This window comes from Magallana gigas, chromosome 9 (assembly GCF_963853765.1).
Source record: "Magallana gigas chromosome 9, xbMagGiga1.1, whole genome shotgun sequence".
NCBI classification, from domain to species: Eukaryota; Metazoa; Mollusca; class Bivalvia; order Ostreida; family Ostreidae; genus Magallana; species Magallana gigas.
The window spans coordinates 40,469,546-40,490,313 of record NC_088861.1 but is presented as its reverse complement, the minus strand read 5'-3'; the positions used below and the strand labels follow the sequence as shown (position 1 = coordinate 40,490,313).

General features: G+C 30.8%; 1 protein-coding gene and 1 long non-coding RNA gene across 2 annotated transcripts; both read left to right on the top strand.

Moving 5' to 3' along the window:
• The first annotated feature begins 7,906 nt into the window (after nucleotides 1-7,906).
• LOC117691505 (uncharacterized) lies at nucleotides 7,907-20,166 on the top strand. The gene is made up of 2 exons (XR_010709413.1): nucleotides 7,907-9,028; nucleotides 19,548-20,166. It is a non-coding gene; the product is annotated as an uncharacterized lncRNA (long non-coding RNA).
• On the top strand, nucleotides 13,604-18,393 carry LOC105318290 (proline-rich transmembrane protein 1-like). Its single transcript, XM_011415333.4, has 4 exons — nucleotides 13,604-13,738; nucleotides 14,419-14,585; nucleotides 17,211-17,345; nucleotides 18,090-18,393. The coding sequence occupies exons 1-4, from the start codon at nucleotides 13,714-13,716 to the stop codon at nucleotides 18,270-18,272; spliced, it is 510 nt and encodes a 169-aa protein (XP_011413635.3). The 5' UTR covers nucleotides 13,604-13,713; the 3' UTR covers nucleotides 18,273-18,393.
• Nucleotides 20,167-20,768: the final 602 nt, after the last annotated feature.

Sequence of the window (20,768 nt, the reverse complement as noted above, 5' to 3'; positions counted from 1 at the left end):
CTGTTCAAAAACACTTTGTTTGTCCTCTATTTACCAATCTTCAAGGATCAACCAATGTCTCTGTTACTTATTCTAAAGAAATGTTACTGTTCACAACGTACTTTTTTTTACAGAAATGATACTCCATTCTTCATATTTTCTTTTGTCCTACAAGGTCTTGTTTTTTAAGAAATGATTATTTTTGCTTTGCGAGAACTGATGATACTTTACGATTGATTTAATTTCACAACATACCATCATTGAAAGCTTTGAAAATCGTTCAGAAACCAGTAGTAACATGTCTTCGTGATTCAATGTTTGGTTTAGTTCATATTTTACAGTGTCTATTTTACATGTTCCTCCTTATATAATGTAAAAAACATATTAGAAACATTATATACTTCTGAGTTATTTTGGTTTTGAAATGGTGTCTGTAATGAAATACATACCAGCATAAGTCCAAAATAATACCCGTTAAAGGTAAGTGGTCGCATAACTTTTATACTTGGCTGTTCTCTACAAGAAATTCGTTTTTATATTTCAAAGTTTAATAAGTAGACAAACTTTCAATTAAATAACACCTTTTAGAGATAGAGGAACATATTTCAGAAGTTAAGGAGCTAAGTATCTCTTCTACTTTAAACACATGACAAGCAAAAAGATAATTAAAGCAAAGTCTTGCGAGAAAAACGCATGCCATGCAATAAGAAGTAAAACCCATTTAAAAAATAAAACTAATATTAAGATATGGTTACAACGTTTAAGAAATTTATATTATGTTCATATACTTTGCATGACTGAAGGTTAATATTCTTTTGGTCCATCCTTTACGAATCTAAAGTTTGATATTATCCTACTAATCAAGAGTAAAGTTTCATTTATAAATAATTCATTCTGGAATCTGGTTACTCCGTAATATCCATATGGTCCATAGAATTTTAAAGATTATTTTTAGCGTGAAATAAAGTTGCACAATACAGATGTTAGACATGTAGGCGCTAGATTCGAAGTTTATTGACTGTTTTAATTTAAATTTATCTTAAAACATCTCTGACATGTTTCAAGAAAAACAGTGTTGCATTCAGCATTATTTCATCTAAGTACAAGTACAATCATATTAATCAGAGATGCAATTAATGAATCAAAAGTTTGTCCAAATAAGCAAGCATAAACCTGACTTACTAACTATTTAGAAAATAACAAAATAATTAATTAATATAAAAGAGAGGGAATATTATTATTCATCACTATTCTTAATTAGTTTTCAAGTCTGTGCGTCTATACCCTTCCCTCAAATCCCTAATTTGTTGTAACAATACTTATATAAATGTGATGTATTATCTGCTGTGCTTGTCTTTACCGTTTTGAATAGTAAAACATAATACAGCTATTTACTCTTGTTCAGAAAAAGCCTTTTTTAAATTCATTAGAAAAGTTCACTTTAATATATGTCAAGGTGTTTAATCCTGGCTATGGTACTTTTCTTATGTTAACAGCTGAATTGGTTCTTTCCTATGACTCATCATCAATTGGACCATTGCATGAGAGGTGGTTTCCCTTCACTTTAAGCAATTAAAGAAGAAAATGCGCATGCAATAACCAACATTACATGTATTTTCAAAGTTTTCATAAGTAGCACATTATTAGACGGGTTTAAATTTTCAATACTGTTATTGATCCAAAGTAGTAGTTGTACATACATGAACATTTAATCACTTGACAAGAAAAAAACCTATTCAAAATCATGTCTTCTAAGAAGAGATTACAATAACAACTCTACCTTATCAAAAATAAAAAAAAAACAAAAAAAAAAAAACCAAACCCCCCCCCCCAAAAAAAACCCCCCAAAAAACCCCCAACAAACAAACACCAAAACATAATGCATAAAAAGGATTATTATTTTCGGCACCATCTTAGTCTACGATCCTTAAGTTTGATATGATTCTACTTTTCAAGTCAAGTTTTATTTATAAATGATTTTTTCAGGGATCTAATTACTAAATACTATGATCTAAAACAATCTATAGCGATACGTATGAATAGTTGATGTTTTGTATGTTGCGCTCGCCTTAACGATCGAACCGTTTATGACATAACAGTTACTACTCTTGTTTGGGAACGTCTATTTTAAATTCTAAATAAAAGTTCACTGAAATATATGTCAAAGTGTTTTAACTCGGTTAGGCTACGTATCTTTTGTTTATAGCTACGTTGTTTCCATAATGAAAATGCCAACTCATTGTTTGATATTAATACATGTACCTTTACATTAGCGGTGTTTGTATTTCACTTTAAATAATTTCAGAAGAGAAGGCACGCGAAAAATATTTTAAAAATTTTTGCAAATTTAATTTGCGAATTGTACATTGTGATCATTCACAATGGTGATATTTTACCGCATAGAATATGGAAGGCAAGACGATAATACATGGTGTTTAAACACCAAAATTGTAAACAACTTTGAAATGGCTATTTTGCATTGATAGTCTCTTATTAATTTAAAACACGACAATGAAAACTAGTTTAACATCGGGTCATATAACAAGTCTATATGTAGGATAATTTTACGTCATCATGCTCTAGGTTGATAAAATGTTAATCTCCAGTAATGTTCTCCATGACGTATTAAAGATAATCTCCTAGACTGATTTGAATGACGTCACTTGTAAAATAAAAATATATCTTGAAAATAAATTGATGTGATGTCAAAGAACAGATTCGTGCTTTTTATTGATTTGCTGCATGTAAAGTACATGCTAAAATATTTGCTTTGGGTTTAGTGTAAGTTCTGTGTTTTATGTATAGATTATTTTAATACTAGAATAAAATTGATCTTATGATCTCTTTTAATAACTCAATAATATACGAAAAAGTATATAGATGACCGACAGAATTGATAATGGTGGAGAATTAGAAATGCTTAGATAGTACTAAACTTTCAAAAAATTAAGAATGACAAAAATCCAACAAAAAGATGAGATGCATTCATTATACGAAAAATAGTTGTACACAAGTAATTTCATGTAAAGATAAACTTAATTGAAAAAAAAAAAACCACACCCACCCCCGATGTTATTAATGACACTTCAATTACATTGGTCTTCAGTAGTATTTTGCAATCGCTATCTGAAGTAAATGTGTTTGGGAAAACACCGCAGAGAATTTTTAATTACATTTTTGTCCTGTGTTAAAATCAATTAGAGCAAAACCAGATTGTTTTGATCTGGTTCTGATATTTCGTTTACATGTACCGATGATAAACAAGCACCAGTTGTTTGTATGTAGGTCGACTGGCTAATATTTCAAACTGATATGCTGCATAATATGACGAAACTTGTATTTGGTTGGGAAACTGATGTTTGTTTAAACTTCTAAATTAAGATATTCAAATGAAATAGATATGTTATCAATTTAAAAAAAAATTGTAATGACAATTAAACTAAAACAAACTAATTTGTTACTCTTATAGCCGGTGCAACAAGTTTTGATGGATAGAGATTCATTAATCCGTCCGTCAGTAAATCTTTAAACAGTATTTGACAGTAACTGGGTATGTACTGTCTTAATTTGTAACGTCGCGAAGAATAATATTTGAATTTTATGGTCTCTTATCGCAAACCACTGCCAATATTTCATTTTCAAACTGAATAAGAGGGTCGATTATACAAACAAATTGTAGACCCTGGCTGCAGTTATCCATATACAGTATTATAATAAAGAAGAGTGACAGACATTGTGCAGGTTGACCTACAAACTAAGCATTTTTTCTAAAACACACATTTTCTTATTCATAGCTAAGCGAGCTTTTTTGACGTTTCATTCTAATGTAACTGATAACTTAGTCCGCGGGCTGGCTAGCAAAAATACAATGCAAGGTGACATCTATAAATACAATTAAACGGAAAATTATATTTTTAAAAAAGTTATAATACTAAGCATGTGCAACTCAAACAAAAAACTAATGGTGGTAGTGCCCAGGGGTGCTAGCAATCACAGTTTTGAATGAACAGCAAATTTTGAAACTGTTGAATAATTTAGAATCTGTTCTATCCGATTTACCTTTACTCTATATTTGACAACTCATTTTTAATAAAACATCCTGGGATTTGATATATATATATATATTTATTTAACAAAATTTACTCGGTGTAATTTTAAACAAATATTTGTTCGATAATTATAACAGAAACAATAATCTGTTCTCACTATTACATTATATTTCAATTATATCAAACATATAATGAATATAATAACCAAAGTCATATAAACAATATGTCATGCATTATAATTTTCAATGAAACTACATTGAATGTTTTCAAGGAATGAAGGTAATACATGTACATGTAGAAAAAAAATCTTAATTTAATTATCTTATTTCATAAAATTATGTTCATTTAAGATTAACAGTTAGAAATAAAGAAACAAAACTGTAGACAATGTTAATCTGAATTTTGATCGATTGAATGCTCCGTGCCTTTTATAATATTTTTTTTCAACTTTTTTAGCTTTTATCACTCAAAATTAATAGGAATGTCCCTTACACCCGAACTCACCAAATTAGCAGAGCTTACATGTATAAATGTAGACCAGGACATTTATTATCATAATTCTACCTGGGCCCAGTCAATACTCATTTATCACCTGAACCAGGCTTCTCCTCAGTCAAAGACTGGATATTTAAAGGGACTTGGACACGATTTGGGATCAAAAATTTTATTTTTATATTTTATGTATAAAATAGCTTACTGGTGCATTTTAAATGATTGCCCAAAATATTCAATGTTAAAGTCGAGTTACAAGCGAGATACAGAGGTAAAATTTGATCGTTATGTAAACAAAGCTCGAGTCTTATAGTTGTTTACAAAAAATGTAATGAAGAGAATTACCATTTTTTAGACAAAATGACAAGTAAAAAACAATTTTAACTAATTCAATATCTTCATAAATACTAAAATCAACAAAAGAAAGATACATTTGATTGAAACTTACACCAATACAACACATATGTAAACAATGATAATATTCGCGCTTTGTTTACAAATCAAAGAATTATGAACTCTGTATCTTGCATATAACTTGATATTATTAACTTTATAATAAATTATAAAAATAGCATTATAACCTTCTATATTTATCATTATAAACATTGAAAATGGAAAAATAAAATTTGAAAATGTCAAATCGTGTCCAAGTCCCTTTAACACAAACACCAAGCATAACGCTATGCCTTCTTCGAGAAGATCTGATCGTAAGTTTTAATCACATTATTTTTACTTTTAGGATACCATATTAACTGAGAAAAAATTTTTTTTTGGTAAAAGAAAATCTTGAAGTTCAGTTTGATAAAATACTTTCATTAAAAAATCTTAAACTTTATAAAACTTAATATGCGTTATGAAATTTCAATTAAGTTGGGCATCATTGTTTTTGAAAATATATGTTTCAAACTTACTATTACTTCTCATTCCGCTGAGAGGCGGTATAAAATCGGAGGAAAAAATCAATAATATTGGTTTTTATTTTCATCACTTTATTCAATTTTACAGGCAGAACAAATTTTAAACCTTGATTGTTCCACTTTGATGTTATCACATAAAGAATATAATTTCCACTCTCTGTCAGTCCGTTCGTCTCTCTCTTCCTCTTTCTCTCTCTCTCTCTATTTACTCTTCCATTTTTCTTCAAATTATTTCGCTCGCTTACTGATAGATAACGTTATTAAAAGGCGAATAAATATTTTTGAAAAATCAACCAAAATACAAAAACAACTATTCCCAGAGAGTTTTTTCTGACTTTTTTAATATTAGGCTATGTAATGATACGATACGTTGTAGATTTAATCTACCAAAACAAAATACAGTTTACAGATTTCTTTGTAGTACTCGCTTAAGGTAGCTCGCGGGTTTACCTGCTTGTGAGAAAACCTACCTTGAAAATTTGTCCGCGTGATCCATAGGTTTTATAGTTTTATTTCTAAAATTTATTTAAGATTCGTCTGCGCGGTAATAATGTTATCGTGTTTCAAATACAGTGTCGTTGATAAAATCAAGCAACTCCATTTCAATGAAATATATAGTAAAATGCACATTTTAACCGAGAAACGCATTACAAAACTATGCTCCAAACTTTTGAACGATTCAGACGAAATTAATCATACTCCGCACAAAAACAGAGGAGATAATTATGAATCAATTCATAAAAAAATATCAGTATGTGTTCTCGGCCAATTTTTGGCAAAAAAAACTTTAAAGATTTAAAAGTTTCTCAAAACCTTATATTTTCATTACGACGTTAGCCTGACGTCATCATTTCCTTACTTCTTAGAACACCAAAATTGAAATGCATTTATTGACAAGACTAGCTGTTTAACACATTTTAAAACATGTTAATGCATATTAGACATTATTGTGAATGTTATTTAAAAATGCAATTAGTGTAAGGCTGTAAAGATACAGAAAATTGCTATTTTTGTTTTAATGAAACTCTGAGTCAATCAATGCAAAAATAAAATGCCAGGCAACTACTGACATTATAAGTAAGTAATCAAATAAAACAGTTATCTCAAGCCAAAAGAAATTTAAGAATTTAATCGGTAGTACAGATTACGGAAGTTATAATTGTAAAAAAAAAGCGAAGTTAATGCATACATTCTATTTTAAAACATGACTTTAAATGGAAGAGTTCTAACGCACACTCATTCTTTATCTTTATAGAACAAAATGTGACAATGTATGTGACATCTTTAAATTTTCAGCACTTGATATTATCAATCTTTATATAAACAGTCATAAACCGCATATAAGCTTTTTAAAATATTTTCTTTCATACTTCTAAATATCTCATTTGTCATTTCAAAATAAAATTATGAGTTTACTATGACGGTCAACTCTTTACGTCGATTCCTATTGTGACGTCAGCAAACCCGCGAGCTACGTTAAATAAGATATTTTATCATAACGTATTGAATTCATTTTTGTAAAAAAAAATTCTTTTACATTTTTTTATCTTATAAACGCAACCTGTATATAATCAAAATGCTGACCAAAATGACCAGGTAACGTTCACATACGGTTACCCGTTTGACCACTATCCTGGAGGTAACCAGTTTCCACCGCCAGTGTGCGCTCAGTATCAGATCAATCGATACCAATCAGAGTACAATCCCCAGGAGATTACATATGGGGTACGTTCAAAGTCTAAAGAAATTAGTCAACACACTACATTCATATTTTAAGTGTTGTATTCCTGTTTGTATAAATAATTTTGTGAGTTATGAAATTTTATTCAATAAACGAACGAAAAAAATAAATCACATAGGTAAAAAAATCAGCTTGGCACATGAAACACAACCTTTTAATGCACATAAACAATGGATGTAAACACGGAAAAAAGCTTTTGTTTAGTATAATTATCAAGTTATTAAGAAAGACCGTTTGATTTCTGTGTTTTTTTTTTTTATTTACCTTGGGGTCACTTTTTTGTTATTAGAGTTATCCAAACGATTTCAACTTTATGTAATTGCTCATTAAAAGTTATAGTACCAATTGATCCTGTATCAAAAAACTCCCAAAACTTACAAAGTTTTTACCCTTTGAGAAGGAAATACTTGTTATCGCTACTCCTCCTAAACCATAACAGATAGAGACTTTGAACTTTTACGAATGTCTTTAGTACAATAGAGGGTTCTTCGATCTATTCATACCGAAAGGATGAAGAGGCCCTTTTCTAGTAGTTATTGCCCCTGAAAGTATGTCAATGTATATAAAATCACTTTCAACTTTTTTTTATTACTTATCATAGAGACTTCGGACCATTTAGGATGGAAGCGTCTACCTTGGCCGAACAAAATGACATATATGAAGGTCAAGGTCAACGTCATTTGGAAATCTGTTAATGAATGAATTTTCATATCTTTTGAAATACAGAATTATGATAAGGGTTTCAATAGCTTGCTGGATTGCGCAATCAGGTATTCAATTGGGTCAGCCAGGTATCACATCAAGTCCTGTGGTTACTCAAGTGGAACTTGTTTTTACAGTCAACCCATTAATTTTGTTAAAAGACAGCTAGCCTCTAGAACATTCTCTTCTATTATTAGGTTTCCTGTTTATATACTTGTGTAAAGAATATTTACTTGGTAAAGTTTTGTTCAGAGTAAGAGGAAAAAAATTCAGAAAAGTAATTCAATAGATGTTTACGATATACAACACAGAATTCTTAAAGAAATGGCTTGAAATAAAAAAATCTGTTTAAAAATCATTTATGGCTTTGTGGTTTCCCCATTTGATAGTACAACATATATCATAGGTATAATAATTGTGTGCATACCTTATTGAGCAGTCTAGCAATTCATTAAAAAAATATTAAGCTTGAAAGACCTCTAATTGCTTGAGAACCGTTATTTAAATATAAGTTAAATACACTAATTGCATCACAAATGTTTTTTCTGACTACTTTTGTTTCCATTACCTGGGGTTTTTTTTATTTATAGGTTTTTGTCCAAACTATATCAAGAATGAAACATTAAGTCAAGCTTATTTGCTTTTGAACGGCGCTATCGCTTCAGGGTTAATACCCAGATAGCGACAATTAAACTTACCCTGTGGTTTTGTATAGCACACAACATAAATAACACCCGGATGGTATAATTATAACCAAATTACAGGGAAATTTTTGAAAGGATAAAACATTCTAATATTTTGAATCTCCGTATAAAATGCATTTTTGTTTAAGGATCAAGAAATTTGAAAATTGTGTTTAAAGAAGCAACAAACAGGAAAAAATCCTATGTAATAACATTATGATGCATTTTAAAAAAAAATTATTTTATTCCACCAAAAAATGTTAAGGTAACTTTCATCGAATTCCATGATTATAAATTCAGCAAAGTGATTTCTAAAACATTTTTTTCCAGGTATCACAGCCTAGAGTTGTGCATGTGGTGGACAATGACGGCCCTGCTCACAAACACGTGATGCTGCCGGCTCTTCTTTCCTGTTTGTTCTGTTTCTGGCCGTTAGGATGTTGTGCTGTCATAGCCGCGTGTAAGGTAATGATTGGATAATGTCTCTTACCCACCACACACAAAAAAATATTTTGGACGGTTTGCTTTGTTACAAACGTATGTAGTACTAAGTTAGCGCCCACTGTTTTTTACTCTTGTCTTATATTATACACTGTACATGTACTTATAACGGACTATGTATTAATAGATATATATGTAATTAACTACTGATATACACATCCAACGTTAAAATTTAGCTTGGATTTTTTGGTTTTTTTTTTTTAAATGACACATTTTCAGAAGTTGATTTCCCCTCAAAACCAAATCTTTTTACGTCAATTTTTCAAGCCAAGCGTAGGTTAAAATACCATGCAATTTCTATATGGAGGAAACAAAGATTTGGACTTAAATGCGAATTAAACATTTTCAAACGTTGTGGATAATCATTGAGTTGTGACAAATGTAAGTTGCTTTATTTCTCGCAAATACTTTTTAGATTAAGGAATTAAGAAAGTCATCGACCTACAAAGAGAATTTCTTGATATCTGTAGAGACTAGATACTGATCCGAGTATATACACACTCTAATAAAGCGCCCTGATATTAAGTTTAAAAAATATTTTTTCAAGGTATTTTGTTATTGATACATATGTTTATATTAACATTACCATACGAGGTATGCCGACACAAAATATATTTGCGGAAAATGTGAATTTATTACAATATAATCAAATTCCTGGTGCAGTGCTGAATTCAATGTTTTATTTTTTTCTTGATATGCATGCTTAAATATAGGGAAAAAAGAGATAAGCATTTACAAATCACAAAATGTTTTGGTAGCTACATGTATCAAAACCACAAGATGACAATCAACTTCGACAAAGGCATGTAGACCATTTTATATGGGAATAAACTCTTGATGATTTTCTGTAAAAGATATAAAATTGTTACTTCTTTTCTAAGCTTAATATAAATAAATGAAAGAAGACATTTCCTACATTTAAAGCTTGTAGGACCGTGTGATTCCTCAGATTTAAAGAGATGTATAACTTAAGAAATGTGTTCTTTGTTCTTGAGGTAAAATATTTCTCTTTTAAAAAACGTAATATGTACTTACTTTTTTTCTGATTGGCTTTTTTACAGGCTAAGTTTGCAGAAGCAGATGGGGATGAAATAAACAGGGAAACTTGGTCAACACGGGCGCACAAGTTTACGATGGCTTCCGTCATAACAGGCATTTGTTTGATTGTTCTCAATATTTTATATTTCATTGTAAACGTGTTGTATATTTTTTTTACTTTAAAAAAAAGAAAAAGAAAAGGACATTGTTTACCTTTATTAACATCAAGGACAATATTTGATATGATCGAATATCTGTAACCTAATCCTCCTCGCTGCAACCAACTTTTATAAAAAAAAATTAGAGGGAAATAATCGGAATGTTTATCACAGAAGTCCTGATATTAAATCTTATTATATCTATAGAATTTTAATTTTCATAGTAAGGAATGCCAAATACCGCATGCATTTTTTTCTTATTGTGGTGCATTTGCATTTTGAACGAGTTCTCTTTTTACAGTTAAGAAAATAAACGTTTGTCTACGATATATTTCGATACGATAATGAATAATCAATCACTCTCTAAAAATGTACTTTGTTTGTTCATAATTATGTGTTTAATATACGAAGTGTGAAAATATGCAATATACCGGTATCCATTGTACAGGCATCATGATTATCCAAATAAATCAATACATAATATGAATCGGCTTATGTTTATTTCTTACGTATAAATAATATGAAAATGAATTAATCCTGTTTAATGAAAATAGAGTTATATCCGGCAGTCACGTGTCTTGTTTCAACAAATTACTGTGTGACATTTCAGTTCGTTAGAAAACTCATATTTATATTAACAGAGTAAATAACACTGTGCCGGATAATTATGCCAGTGCCAAGGTGGCATTTTTGCACCTATTTAAGCTGCATATATCGAAAAATTCAAATATGCCATAGGATAGACCATTGCTTAAAGAGTTAACAACCACCTTTGTTATCATTGTATCTCACCTGTCAGTTGAAATATTTACCTTTCAAAAATAAATTCCTATAGGAAAATAATTTTTCCCTTAGGAAAAACATTATTCCTATAGGTAATTTGAAATATCCTATTGGAATACAAGAACTTCCTATATGAATTTCAATTCCGAAACTGCATGTTAAGGGGGTGCAAAAATGCCACCTTGGCACTGGCATAATTATCCGGCACAGTGTTAAATATGAAACAAAAATGTTAAAAAGGTAAGATAGTTAATATTGTTAACAAAAGTAGCTATTGTACATGCTCTTTAACCAATTTCCACAACAATTTTACAACAATCAGGACTTAGTGTGTGAACAAGAAACTTTACATTGCTAAAACAATACCATGTGATGTTTGATTATCATATCATATGTGTACTGAAAATGACCACCTGGCATGATATAGATTTTTCTATCTCTTTAAAGTTAGAACTACAATTTTTGTGTGGAAAACGATTTGGTCAGTCAACATCCAGTATCATGCACCATAGCTTTAGCCTGGTCATTGCCTATTACGCCATTAGCTCGGGTAATGAGAAGAGATTAAATTGGAATTTTAATTAAATTGATGATACAATAATAATGATATAATATTAAAAGGTAAGATGGAAAAGTCAACAAAGAGAAGTTTTATTAATTACTAAGTACTTCAATAATAAATTTACATTACCAAACATTGGGCGTTATAACTCAGAGCTAACACCATGTTTTTAGCTTGTACCAGCTGTAGCAAGGCTTTGTTCCTTCATCCGTTGACGACAGTATGCAATGTGTAAAAAAAAAATCAAAGATGCAGTATGTTCAATAAGTATTTAAGATATAAACAAAACATACATGCTGGACTTGCACACATGATATCAACCATTATTGGATATATGCCCATTATCCTTAGAATAAAAAGATATTTTACCTTATAAAAGAATAATTACATGTAAATAATTTAATATGAGAACAATCTCAACGTACAAAACAACTTAAATTAATTTGTTAACCAACGTCTATAATTGTGAGGTCTAAGTTCTTTATTTACTTACATTAATTGATTTTCTGTAAATACGGTATCCGATTGATTATATTTTTTTCAAGAATAAATGGAATATCGACAAAGAGAACGAAATAGATCAATAACTATAAATATCTGTATTAGTCAAATATGTCCTTTATTCTATTTTCATTCACAGAGAAGACTTGTGATTAGGTATAGAAGCCTAGGTTGTAAATTTGACCAGCCTGAGGTATGTTGCACATTTGAAATTCGCATACACTGATATATGATAGTATTTTTAAATTGCAAACTTCTAAAGTAAACATGTTTGGGAAACCCCCGCAAAGATTATTACTTACATTAAGCTCTACGTTAAAATTAAATAGAGCATAACCAGATTGTTATCTTATTCTGAACTTCCTTATACCGATAGGATACATTGTAAACAAACACTTGATTTAAGGGACGACGGGATATTATTTCAAAATGGAATGCTGAATCATACCCCCCCCCCCCCCCCCCGTTTATGATATGCCGTTAATTCTGTTTAGTGGAGTTCAAAATTTCATGTTTAAATTTAACTTTATAGTTATCAGAAACTTTTAGCTATAAAGTTTCATATTAACTTAATTAATAAAAATATCGACACTGCGGATCAAAACCTTTGGACTCGCAACTTTTATAGAATAATTTTTGTCGTTATTTATATTAATTAAAAACCACTGCAATTTTTTTTAAACAAAAAAATCGGAAAAATCCGTAGACATTTAGGTGATTAATTATGATCTAACAATTAGTATGAAAAACGTCAGTCTGCATGCGACCCAGTGGAAGATTGTATATGTTGACAAAGTCGTTGTATCGACCATAGAACTTACGAAAAGATGACTTCAAACGATACTGTTGATTATAAGTGCTGTATTATCAACTTGTTTGTCAATAGCTTGCTTCGTCTTAGGAACTGTTCATACAAAGAGCATGTCCTTGTGTATCGAATCAACTGAGAGACAACAACACCATATGCAGGTGATGAATGCGCGTTATTAATGTGATGCTTACATCCAACCAGTATGATATCCTCTATTTCTTACGAAAATTTATAGTAATTCATAGCTATGACATGACTGAAATCTACCCGTCTGTTTATTGATTGATGAAACACTTCATTGTCCTATCATAGATTAAGGATTGCAGAAAATAATCATAATAATGCCCGACACAAATTCCTATAGGATGAGATTTTACTTTTTCTTTTATCTAACATACCGATGTACTTTAACAATAATCAAGTTAATTTTACTTACATGAATTTGTAACGATCAATTTATTTAGAAATATGAAAATATAAACAAAAAATGCTTTTTTTGGTTATTCATGCGGGTTATGAAGGCGATCATTGCAGAAAAAAATTACCTAATCCATTAATAGGAGTTTTGTATTTTTCTGCAGTGGTGCAACCTTCATATTCCCCATGAAGTACCAAAAATAGCATTCTGTTGTTTTCTCTTACCGGATTTCACCAAATCTGTCGTGTTTATAAATAAAAACTTTTAACGTCAAAATTTTACCTGTGATAAGTTACAGATAGTATTTAAATCTCCTCCACGCTAACTAACATATCAGTCAGAGACTAGATATTTAACATAAACACACAGATTAACAGGATGCCTTCGAGGATAAAACCGAGTCGTAAGTGATTATTATTATTTGTAATTAATAGCATGCAATCTGCTGACAAAAATCGGGCGTGATTTATTCGAATTTTAAAAAAAGATAAACCCATAGGCAGGTTAGATTAAATTCTATCATTTGCAAATGTGTGCTATGAATATTAATATCAGTTACCGATTATCATCACCTTTTATAATTTTGAGTAAAAAGGTTCTGAAAATGATAGACCTTGCTTGATCAATATAAAAGTTATTAATGAACCCCGTTCTCTCTCTCTCTATATATATATATATGTCTATGCAATGTGTATCGTTCCGATCATCTCAAATTATAGTTCAACATGTAATCCACCTGTATCTCAAACGACCGTGAGCATGCTAGGTTCCGTTCGTCATCGAAAGCAAGATTTTTGGCCGAGTGGTTTGCGCGGTGGTCGCTCATTGCTACGAGAGTGCTTTCCAGAGGTTATGTGTTTAATCCCCGGCCGGGGCTTGAACTTATGAAAGATAATGTGTCGACATGACTGCTTAGATGTTGCATACTATTTTACCAAAAAAAAAAAGATTACAATAAAAACAGTAGATGCATTTCTTACATCACATGTATTAAAAAATTGCTACATTTAACGTTCATTTTTTAATCTAGTATAGTAAAAGGTATTACAATGTATTATGAAATATCTTTTTTCATTTTCTTAGCAAAACCTGCACATCATTCTCAAGCAGCAGAACAAAGTGATCAGATATCGTTCATTTACGGGAGTCAGTATGACCAGTATCCGAGGGGTAACCAGTATCCATCACATGGTGGCGCTTCATATTCTGGAAACCAATACCAACCGCAAAACAACGCCCAGGATCAAGGGGTACAGTCGATTAGCAAAACAATCTTCATACATACATAAATATCCAAAATGTGTTATTTTCATTAAAGCTTAAAAAAGGTCAACAAGTGATGCTTTAAAGCTGATTGGTCCAACTTTTTGCTTGTATGATAGTCTTAAAATGTAAAAGGTTTAAACATATTAAGTTTGTTAGAATTGTAAATAAAACATTTTTCTATATACAACCGCTGGCCTCTTTGAAAACAAAAATGAAGTAAATTAGAAAAATTTCCTTTTGGTCATAAACAATTCAGTGCACATTTGAAATTGAAGTTAACACAGCAATAATAAATTTAGTTCAGCTCGCTGATTGTTTCCTATCAAATAACTCCGAGTTTATTGAATTGTTTACTCTACTGTCTAAAAAATCTACATCATTTAGTAAAAAAAAAGTAATTTTCAGTTTATCTGTTTTGGAACGCCCCCTCTTTCAATTACAGTTTCAGTACACAAACAAAATGGTTTACTGGGTTTTGAATAAAAACTACAAGAACAATTTCAGGATGATATTTTTTTTAAAGTTCAGAGACTTACTAAATAGATAAAAAAAATGTGAGGTTTTTGTATTGTATACTAAAACAATAAATCAATTTCCGCCTGTAAAATAAAAACCAAACCTTCGCTAACATTTGTGGAATGAACTCTGTGGTCAGAAATAATCAGACTTCAATTTTTCTATAGTCAACCTTCCTTACTTACGTAGCAATACACCTTCATCGCCTGCATATGGTGTTTTATGTCTTTTAGTTAATTTGATACACAAGGGCATGCTCTTCGTATGAACAGTTTTTAAGGCGAAGCAAGCTACTCACAAACAAGTTGATAAAACAGGACTATCAACAGTCTCGTTTGAAGTCACCTTTTTGTAAGTTCTACGGTCAATACAACGACCTTGTTACCAAATACAATCTTCTACTGGGTCGCAGGCTAACTGGGGTTCTTCATACTAATTGTTAGACTATAATTAATCACCTACCAATTTTCGTGGATTCCGTTGTTAAGTTGATCCATGAAAATAAATGTTCATTGAAACGCAATTTTTATTAACTTTTTTTGTTTTGCCTCGGACTAGAATGTCTCGACGTCGCGTCACGTGGTGCCTCATAAATTTCTTTACAGGGCAAGCGTCAAAATTTAAACGGCAACATGGCGGACGTAACGTTATTTGAGCTGATTTTTTTACACAAACGTCCAACCATACATTTAATTTATTTAGAGTGACCCCCCCCCCCCCTTTGCCCGTTGTGACGTAATATTACGATCCTACAAAGGCATCCAGGTTTGAACAAACGACTGACAAAGAAGGTAAAAAATTAGAGAAATAATATATAAACTTAATCGTTATATATTATCTTTGTTTGTTTACATATCAAACTGTAGGTTCTCGACAAAACAAAACACTTATTAGGTTTATTACTGACTGTTTAAAGAAATTTGTGGTGTCGGTAAAGTACATAGAAGGCTCGGCTCCATAAAACCTAATAAGTAATAGTATTGAAAGGGTCATTGGCCACGAATTTACGTATCCTGGAAACTGTGATTTTTACTTTATCCACGAAAATTAATACCCTTGAATATTAATGAAACCACAGTAATTGTCTACGGACTTTTTCATTTTTCCCCATTACGACAAAGAGTACACGGCGGGTTTGACCAGTCAGCAAAGGATGCTCACTCCTTCTAGGCACCCGATCATACCTCTATCTATTTGGAGGTCCGTGTTGTTCTGCTTTGAGTTTGTATTTCGTTTTATGGATTTTTGAAATGGTGGACAGTTTGTTATTGTCATTGTTCATTGTAATTACAGAAGCAGACGTCTAAGTATGCCATTCAATGATTATGTACACGTAACTTGGTAGGCACATTGTTGCTGCAAAATGACATGAAAGTAAAGAGGATGAAATAACATTAATTTATTTCCTATGTAGCTTGTAACACGATATTTGATTGGCTAATAAGTCGGATGTAAATTTTTGTACACCCGACATAAGCCGGAGGTAAAAAACGCGATCAAATAATGCATTCAATGTGTAAATGGCATGTCTTGAAAGTGTTTATGCATCCTTGATTGAACATAAGAGACAGGTTTACTTAGTTTACATAGGAAATAGATTTCATAGATTCGGTATCTATATTCTATCCTCGGCCTCCGGGTGCATGGAATACAACCCATGCTGCATCGCCGTACGCCCTTGATTGAACCTAAATAACCAATCTTATTACCTACATGTACGTCGCTTATAACGCAAGATCTGATTGGTAAACAAGCCGGATGTAAATTTCCGTACCACCTGCTGAAGCCGGGTGTAAATAAAATGTAACGTCACAATCCACTTGTTGTTTACGTATATTTGGTCACAATAATATAACGTCAAAGGAATTAAGTGAATAAACAATTTGTCATAATTTTTGGTTCTTTACATCAAATTATTTCATTGGTAAAACGTACCAGTGAAATATGAGGATATGAAAATCCGATGCAATTTATAACCAATATAATGTTAATTGCCGTACAATGTATTTTCGTTAATTTGAATTTCCATAGGTTCAAAAGGAAACACTTAAAAGAAGAAATTTAAGTAATTTTGCTCAACTATTGTTTTCCAGCCTACACAACATAGCGTTGTACCTAATGCAAGAAATGCTGCCCCTCCCAACAAAGACTACATGATCCCAGCTGTCCTTTCGTGTGTGTTTTGTTATTGGCCGACAGGACTATGTGCACTTACGGCCGCTTGCAAGGTTTGATTGAATTATGGTTTCAAATATATATGCATTTTGATACGTTTTAATTAGAAACAAAGACATTTTTAACCCATTATGAAACTGTCAAATGAATGTCGAACACTGAAATGCAACGAGAAGAGCCATAGTTACCTTAACTGCTGGTACCAAAGCTGGGGTTTTTTTATGAAAAACGTCTTGTTTAAAAGTTAAAACGTTGATTTTCCCTCAGTCGACATTATTATATAATTTCTCATTTTGTTTCTTTCTCGCATTTACTTTGGTATAAAAGACTCATTTACCTACTTCATTTTAAGTATTATTCATGAACCGATATTAAGAAAAGCTAACGCCTATAAACGGAAACAGTATCAGTATACCCCCCGAACATAGGCGAAAATAGGAAAGACTATTTAATTTGTATTTTAATCATATTAATATACATGTAGCATTTCCATATGATTTGAAATTGCAGCATAACAATTTCCTGATATACATCGGGTTTATCACAGTAAAAGCGTATTTACAATAAAAACTTTTATACTGAACACCTTCCAAAATGAGTTTAACGAATTGATCACTTCAAAGTTGTAAATATAACATGTATTAACATTTTTTATGACATCAGACGAAAGTTTGCGATGTTACATTGATTAAAACAATTGCTTTGTTTTCAACATTTTGAATCAATTTCTTTGCAAAAATGCACGCATGTATTTTACATTCTTTATTCATTAATATGTTTATTTTGATGTTTAATAGGCTAATATGGCAGCAGAAAACGGGGATGTTATAGAAGCAAGAAGACAGTCCAGAAAAGCGCGCATATACGCGACAGCTGCTGTCATAGCAGGAATTTGTTTGATTATTTGGGGTGTTGTAATTTATGTGGTTATTTGTGTACATCTCGATCCTGCATATAAGACCAATTCATTGTGGTGTTAAATATTCAGTAAAGGATGAAAAATAGTTCTTTATATGAACTACTAAGCCCTATATACCAAATGTATTTTCTAAATATTTATTATGTTTGTATTTAACTTTTTCTAAAGTACTGAAACTTAATTTTGATACCCGTTTATTTATTTATATTTTTTGCAAAAAAAAAAAAAAACAGAATTCTTAAAGAAATGGCTTGAAATAAAATAATTTGTTTAAAAATCATTTATGGCTTTGTGGTTTCCCCATTTGATAGTACAACATATATCATAGGTATAATAATTGTGTGCATACCTTATTGAGCAGTCTAGCAATTCATTAAAAAATATTAAGCTTGAAAGACCTCTAATTGCTTGAGAACAATTATTTAAATATTAGTTAAATACACTAATTGCATCACAAATGTTTTTTCTGACTACTTTTATTTCCATTACCTGGTTTTTTTTTTTATTGATTTATAGGTTTTTGTCCAAACTATATCAAGAATGAAACATTAAGTCAAGCTTATTTGCTTTTGAACGGCCCTATCGCTTCAGGGTTAATACCCAGATAGCGACAATTAAACTTACCCTGTGGTTTTGTATAGCACACAACATAAATAACACCCGGATGGTATAATTATAACAAAATTACAGGGAATTTTTTGAAAGGATAAAACATTCTAATGTTTTGAATCTCCGTACAAAATGCATTTTTGTTTAAGGATCAAGAAATTTGAAAATTGTGTTTAAAGAAACGTATTTAGTACTAAGTTAGCGCCCACTGTGTTTTACTCTTGGCTTATATTATACACTGTACATGTATTATAACGGACTATGTATTAATAGATACATATGTAATTAACAACTGACATACACATCCAACGTTAAAATTTAGCTTGGATTTTTGGGTTTTTTTTAAATGACACATTTTCAGAAGTTGATTTTCCCTCAAAACCAAATCTTTTTACGTCAGTTTTTAAAGTCAAACTTAGGTTAAAATACCATGCAATTTCTATATGGAGGAAACAAAAATTTGGACTTGAATGCGAATTAAACATTTTCAAACGTTGTGGATAATCATTGAGTTGTGACAAATGTAAGTTGCTTCATTTCTCGCAAATACTTTTGAGATTAAGAGATTGAGAAAGCCATCGACCTACAAAAAGAATTAATTGTGATTCCTCAGACTTAAAGAGCTGTATAATTTAAGAAATGTGTTCTTTTTTCTTGAGGTAAAATATTTCTCTTTTAGAAAACGTAATATGTACTTCACATTTTTTTCTGATTGGCTTTTTTACAGGCTAATTCTGCAGAAGCAGATTGGGATGAAATAAAAGCGGAAACTTGGTCAACACGCGCCTACAAGTATACTATGACTTCAGTCATAACTGACATTTGTTTGATTGTTCTCAATATTTTATATTTCATTGTCAACGTGTTGTAGAATTTTTTTTTTTTACTTTAAAAGAAGAAAAAGAAGAGGATATTGTGTACTTTTATTAACATAAAGGACAATATTTGATATGATCGAATATCTGTAACCCAATCCTCCTGGCTGCAACCAACTTTTATAAACAAAATAGAGGGAAATAATCAGAATGTTTATCACAGGAGAGTTGTTATTAAATCTTATTGTATCTGTAGAATTTTAATTTTGATAGTAAGGAATGCAAAATACTGCATGCATTTTTTTTTCTTTTTGTGGTGCATTCACATTTTGAACGAGTTCTCTTTTTACAGTTAAGCAAATAAACGTTTGTCTATGATATATTTCGTACAATGATTAATCAAGCACTTTTCTATAAATGTACTTTGTTTGTTCATCTGTGTTTAATATACGAAGTGTGAAAATATCCAATGTACCGGTATCCATTGAACAGAAATCATGATTATCCAAATAAATCAATGCATAATATGAATCGGCTTATGTTAATTTCTTACGTATAGGTAATATGGAAATGAAATAATCATGCTTAATGAAAATAGAGTTATATCCGGCAGTCACGTGTCTTGTATAAACAAATGACTGTGTGACATTTCAGTTCGTTGGAAAACTTATATTTATATTAACAGAGTAAATATAAAACACAAATGTTTTAAAAAAAGTAAGATTATAGTTAATATTATTACCAAAAGTAGCTGTTGTACATGCTCTTTAACCAATTCCCACAACAATTTAACAACAATCAGGACTTAGTCTGTGAACAAGAAACTTTACATTGCTATTTGATTATCATATCAATGTGTACTTAAAATGACCACCTGGCATGATATAGATTTTTCTATCTCTTTAAAGTTAGAACTACAATTTTTGTGTGGAGAACGATTTGGTCAGTCAAAATCCAGTATCATGCACCATAGCTTTAGCCTGGTCATTGCCTATTACGCCATTAGCTCGGGTAATGAAAGAGATTAAATTGGAATTTTAATTAAATTGATGATACAATAATAATGATATACTATTAAAAGGTAAGATGGACAAGTCAACAAAGAGAAGTTTTATTAATTACTAAGTACTTCA

Coding starts and splice junctions, on each gene's coding strand:
- LOC105318290 (XM_011415333.4), top strand. CDS start 13,714: ATGCCTTCGAGGATAAAACCGAGTC. Junction 13,739..14,418: donor TTCGAGGATAAAACCGAGTC/GTAAGTGATTAT, acceptor TCATTTTCTTAG/CAAAACCTGCACATCATTCT. Junction 17,346..18,089: donor CACTTACGGCCGCTTGCAAG/GTTTGATTGAAT, acceptor GATGTTTAATAG/GCTAATATGGCAGCAGAAAA.